Source organism: Aplysia californica, unplaced genomic scaffold, assembly GCF_000002075.1.
Source record: "Aplysia californica isolate F4 #8 unplaced genomic scaffold, AplCal3.0 scaffold00511, whole genome shotgun sequence".
NCBI classification, from domain to species: domain Eukaryota; kingdom Metazoa; phylum Mollusca; class Gastropoda; order Aplysiida; family Aplysiidae; genus Aplysia; species Aplysia californica.
The window spans coordinates 111,311-117,593 of NW_004797781.1; the positions used below are offsets into that span (position 1 = coordinate 111,311).

Sequence of the window (6,283 nt, forward strand, 5' to 3'; positions counted from 1 at the left end):
CCTGCGGAAAGCCACCCGCACCAATACTATTACAGGACATACGGCGCACATGGATCTTCCTCCCCCCTCTTATATACATAGACACACACACACACACACACACACACACACACACACACACACACACACACACACACACACACACACACGCACACATATATATATATATATGTATGTATATATATATATATATATATATATAAAATATAGTGTAAAGCGCATAGAGCCTGCTGTTGAGAGGGGATATTCGCTATACAAATGCTATTTATTTATTATTTATCACATACACACACACTCAAACACACACATATACACACACACACACATACACACTTACATACACACAGATACACCCACCAAAATCAACAACAACAACAACAAAACAAATACTTACCGTGCCGCTATTATGGTAAAAAGGGGGGGGGGGGCTGTGATGAAGACAAGACTGTGGCCAGTGCTGCTAGAGGAACGACTACTTGACACAGGAAGCTACTTACAATACCTCGACCTACGCCATGTTATTTAAAGCTTTGGTATCACGTCCGGTTTCACTAGGGGAAAGAACGCAAAAGGTACGCACCACGAGATGCAGACATATCAAAAAGAAAGAAACAATTCCCGTGCTACGTCTCACTTTTTGTTTTGCTTGTCAGTACAGACAGGTTGGTTTGAGTGAACATATCCTCCTCCCTCTATGAAAAACGAGCTGTAAATACGTGAAAGTATGCTAAATAAAAGGATAGGCTATAAAACAAACAAAGAAACAAACAAAGAAACAAACAAACCAGCTCATAAGCTTGGGGGAAAAGTGGGTTGGGGCAGAAGGGGCAGGGAGAGGGTAGCCTAAGCAAAAATGAAATAGGCTCTAGGAAGTCTTCCAATTTTGTGAAGTGATGCACACCATGAGGATTTCCTTTGCCGTCTTTTTGATCTGCGCAACATCGTCAGCTTCCTTTGACACTTTGTTCAAGATGCCATCACCTCAAGGAGGCAGCGGGGCAAGGGGAAAAGAAAAGCTGAAGACTTGACTAGAGCTGTGTGGTTCCATCATACTCTGATTTGGTTTCAAGGATTTAAAAAATCCCTTCAAAACGTACACGGTACATGGATAATCTGCAGGGAATACCGGGCGACTAGGTCACAAATTAGAAACAGTGAGAAAATAATCAATTTCAAAGGTTTGTAGATTCAAAACTTCGTGTCTGATTTCTGTCTCACATTTGTGTTATTTTTTTTGGTCCTCTGTCTCATTCACATTGCAAAAAATATGATAAAGCATACGTCAAACAAAAATGAAGTTACGAATCCTCTTGATTTGGGAACGGATATTCTCGCTATTTTAATCTTGAGACCTTCCCTACTTCCTCCGTAAGCCCGTCAAAAATAAAACTTTGTGACCTAAAGTTTTGAAAAATAAAAGTAAAAATCCCAAAACTTCCCGCGTCCTAAATCATCTAAATTGTGTTGATGAGAATGGGGTGCAGCTGCAATATTTTATAATAAAACACTATAGTACTGAACTAAAAGTGTTTTACACAAAACGGACAAACGTACACTTTTTAAAGAAACACTGTAGTTACTTCAAAACATAATATACCCGAAGGCGAAAACTTTAGGTTTATTCCATAAAAGATTGGCCCAACTGTAGTGACCTGAAACAAGCACTAGTATTGTAGACAACCCTTTTTAGGAGTTTGCATGATGAGGTGTACTATCTTTGTTGTATAATGACAGTCTTGAACTCTTGAACTTTAGTACTTTTGAAATTTTGAACCGCGCCCTTGGCTATTTTCGTACAAATAATGCGATCTCTTCATAACCATGAGCATGTTGGTTATGAAACCCCCATGACTTATTGTCAAGTTGAGTTGTTTTCTAGTGGTGGTGGGAGTGGGGAGGGGTGGGGGAGGAGTAACAGAACTGACAAGGAAGTGGAAAGACGCAGACGTCTTTAACTCTTGGTAGTGTTCGCGATAATACAATAAAATATTATCTTTTAACAACAAGAGACAGGGTTTGTAATAAACCGTACGAAAATTAATGTATCACTTCCCTCTTAGCAATGGCGTACCTCGAAGTAACCAATCTACACGCCCTTCCGGTGGACAACTACTCCAGAAAATCGCTTCCTCCGGCGGCCATTTTGTTTCCACGCGGGCCCGAATGGGAGTGGCGCTTCCAGCGGAACCAGCGCTTTGACCACCTGGACAACAGGTTCATGTACAAGGACCAGGGTCCGCCCATGTACAGGCTGCTGGGGCACCACTACAACATGTACCGGACCCCGCCACGCACCGACCATCACGCCTACAGCCGCTCTTACCACTACGAGCCCAGGCAGTACAACAGCCCGTCCTATAGGAATGGAGCCATCGCCTTCCCGACAGGACCCCCTCCGGCGCAGGTGGCTATGTTTGACGGATTGAAGGAGCCTCGGCAACTTGCTCCGGTACGTCTCTCTCTCTCTCTCTCTCTCTCTCTCTCTCTCTCTCTCTCTCTCTCTCTCTCTCCCCCCCCTCTCTCTCTCTTGCCCTTTTAAACTCCCAGTGGAGCATAAACCCTCAACATTAATTCTCCAGCGAAGCCTGTCCTGTGCATCCTTTTCTAGCTGTTTCCATGATGTCCCCGTCTTTTCCATTTCCGCTTGTACAGCTCGCCTCCGTGCCATCTTTGGTCTTCTTTTCTTACGTTTTCCTTGTGGATTCCACGTAAAAGCCTGTCTGATGATGCTTTTCGGGGGTCTCCTCAAGGTGTGCTCCATCCATTTCCATTTCTTCACCTGCATGTCTTCCTTTACTGGCCTTTGGCTTGCTCTTTCCCACAATTGATCCGGTACGTTTATGGTCATGTATTTTTTTGTTTGTTTGTTTGTTTGCTTGTTTGTCTGTCTTTTGTTTGTTTGTTTGTTCATTTGTTCCTTCGTTGTTCCTTCGGTTTTTTATTTGTTTATTTGTCACTTTTTCGTTTCAATTTTGGTCGGGAGCTGTTTCTTACATGCTGTGTTATTGTTTTGATATGGACTTGGGTCTCTTTTTCTAAAGGGTTGAATATAAAAACACTCTCTAAAGCAGCTATTTTTGCTTTTGAGTTAGAGAATCACACTTCACCACAGTAACAGCCATTTAAAGTAAGGAAAAGCAACGATATACAGAAGGAGAAAAAAAAGAAACAGGGCTTTCCAGTGGTGCCCTCAAACTACTCATCCTTCTTCAGGTATTGTATTGATTAATCGGAGTAGTGGACAAACTTCTAAAGTTTACGTACACCGAAAGATAGTACCGGGGTAATAGCAGTTCAGTTGTCATCAAACGTCTTTTCATTGATTTGATTAAACAACAACAACAACAATAACAACAACAACAACAACAATAACAACAACGACAACAACAACAATAACAACATTCACATCATCATCATCATCATCATCATCATCATCATCATCATCATCATCATCATCACCATCATCATCATCATCATCATCATCAACAACAACAACAACAACAACAACAAATTATTAAGACAAATGCATTTGAAACTAGGAAATCTGAGATGACGAGACAGACAGGATGAATAAAATAATATCTCAAACGTTGATCTTAACAGAATGGGCTCCCTGGAATAAAGGCCAAATTTGACTGTTCGTGAAAATTAACACCTGGAAACCGAAGATCATTTAGTGCAAGGAAAATAAGAAAGATTGCATAAAAACACCAAAAAAAAACAGCAACAAAGGGACAGAAAAGAAGTAGCTCGCACCTGTGGCGCCCTACAATCCACCCCCTCCCCAAACCACACACACAAAGTATGGTCAAGTAGGGTTCTTAGAAGCCTGATAAACATGATAATATAGAGAACCAATCTTTAAACCTTAGTGGGTGGTTGGCAGGTGCTTTGGCACGGTCTGCTCCTTCTTTCCTATCAAACATTTATCGTCCTGATCTCTTTTCTCCTATTTTTTTGTGCTTGTTACTCTCTTGTAACACCTCTAGTCTTCGGCACTTATATGACCTTATTGTGGTGCAAGTGAAATAACAAATCTTACTAAAAACAGCTCCTGACCTGTTTACATCAATTTTTATAACAAAATGAGAACGTTTTATACCAAGCATATTTAACAATGAATATTGCTTTCTGCAGAAAACGGCTCACCTTGAAATGCCTGGAAGGACAGTAAAGAGTTTCAAAGCCTACGACCAGTACCGTTACCTGCCCGGGCCACCATCGGAGACCGTCATCTATGGAAGACCTCAGGGTTGGGAGAAACTGCCAGCTGTATGAGGTGTGTGTGTGTGTGTGTGTGTGTGTGTGTGTGTGTGTGTGTGTGTGTGTGTGTGTGTGTGACTCTGTATGTGTGCGTGCTTCAGAGTGCCTGTGTCGCTGTATCATACTCAAGGCAACAGAAACATGTATTTTGGATTAGAGTCTGTAGCAGAATGATTCTTATTTAATCTTGCTCACTAGACGCTTCTCCTATTCTAAGTTCTTATCATCATAGAAGTACTATTGCTCTACAAATCGGCGTGTGTGGTTTAGAGGGTAGTCACGTTTGAGCCGCACGCAAAAGACACGATGTTGATTTCCGTCCCGGGGGGGGTGGGGGGGGGGGGGGGGGTGTCATCGACTATCTTTGTCTATCACTTGGGACGTTGAGTTGTGTTTCTGTCTGACACAGTTGTTCCAAAAAGGCAGGGTCGAAGCAGCAAGCCTCTAAAATGATCTAAATTGAGTCAATTGGGAGTGCAAAACGTCTGCAATTACAGTTATAGTACACACAAGACTGAGACAACATATGCACAGATGTTTTAAACTAGTACAATCACCAAAATGCCAGTGTGGTGAGGCGGCGGACCAAACTGTTGAACACGTCCCTTCAGCACTGCAAGACACACACGGCCCTCAGACAGGAAACGTGGCCAACCCCACTGACACTACAAGAAAAGCTATACGGGCCGACAAATGAACTGAACCGGATGGCCCAATTTACGACAGATACCAGACTTTAAGTATGATGCAATCAAGAAGAAGAAGAAGACAATTATATTATTGCTTAACACTTCTGTGAGAGTGTCGTCAGCACAGTTGGCATCATGCTGGGATATGATGCGGACGATCCTGGTTCAAATTCCTATTGCACTCGATCTTGAACTTTGTTGTGTTGGGAGCTATGCGTTCTTCTCTGCTCTGAGCGTCTAGGTTGGGAGGATGCTAGAGGGCGACCGGGAAAGACCTGGATAGATGGAGTCAGGGAAACGTTAACCACCCACGGCATCCCCCTGACCCTAGGTCTCTGGCTGGCGACTGAAAGACATCTCTTTCTTCCCACGACACCCAAACGGGTATAAGCGGTGGATAAAAGTAAATTTAAAAAGGGAGGGTGCTAAGCCTTTTCACCAACCGTACTTGGCTACGTCATATGAGGGATGAGCGTTGATTTTGGGGGTCACGCCTCTTAAATAACAGTATAATATTGAAAAAGGAGGGGGGGAGGGGTGTTAAACCATACCATACCATACCGTACCATACTATACCACACCAAACCATATCCAAACTTCTACCATTTTAAAGATGGCATTGTGTTTTCTATTCCCCAGGCCCGAGAAACTTCGTGCAGCATCTCAGATGTTCCCAAAAAGTTTGCTGATGACTCAGTCATTGGCATAATATCATCATGAAAAAGAAATTCAAGCTATTGATTGGCTTGGAAGTCGTCCAAAAGCAGCTGAGACAAAATGGAGTTATTTTGTCAAGCGCCTATCAATGTCAACAATTGAGATCTCGATAACTGACTATGTTTGTAAATACACTTTGTACATTGAGGCTTTCCTTCATCCCAACTAGATTTATTTCCCCTTGTCTGTAGATTAGTATACAACTGCTGTCCAGAATGTGAATCTTATTAAAATTTTGTTTTCTCTGTAAATTGAGTACACATATTATTGTTCTTTTGTTTCGTACATTTATGATTGAATTACAGTCGATGGGTTTTTTTTTCTTTGGAAAAACCAGAAGAGAAAGAGGCGTCTGTAGTCTAGTGGTTAGGCTAATGGCAAATCCTGAGTTTTGTGGAGGATTCGTGGGTTCGATGCTCAGCTCAGTCCAAGATTGTGTCCGTGGAAAAGGCACTTAACATGAATTTTCTCATTTGACTTAATACTATCGAATATAAAAATCAAAACAAAACAACAACAACCGATCATATCCAAAAAATAGCAACTAACTTTTTGGAGGTTGAAGACTGAAATACTTGTAAGCTGCCCCTCACTTGCTCTTCTCGTATGTGGGT

At 42.1% G+C, this 6,283-nt stretch overlaps 2 protein-coding genes across 4 annotated transcripts in view; both read left to right on the top strand.

The window, feature by feature from the left end:
- LOC101863927 overlaps positions 1-5,924 on the top strand; it is a 20,806-nt gene extending 14,882 nt beyond the window's left edge. For 2 of the 3 annotated variants that reach the window (XM_005106077.3, XM_035971809.1), the window contains exons 2-4: positions 2,061-2,449; positions 4,138-4,279; positions 5,592-5,924. In XM_005106077.3, coding sequence (XP_005106134.1) covers positions 2,063-2,449; positions 4,138-4,278 — 528 coding nt within the window. In that variant the 5' untranslated portion in view covers positions 2,061-2,062 and the 3' untranslated portion in view covers position 4,279; positions 5,592-5,924. Of the gene's footprint in view, positions 1-997; positions 1,179-2,060; positions 2,450-4,137; positions 4,280-5,591 lie in introns of those variants that run through there. The other variant, XM_013086839.2, reaches the window with a different exon arrangement.
- Positions 1-6,283, top strand: part of LOC106012803 — a gene marked incomplete in the record, with an annotated part of 71,376 nt that overhangs the window by 39,184 nt on the left and 25,909 nt on the right.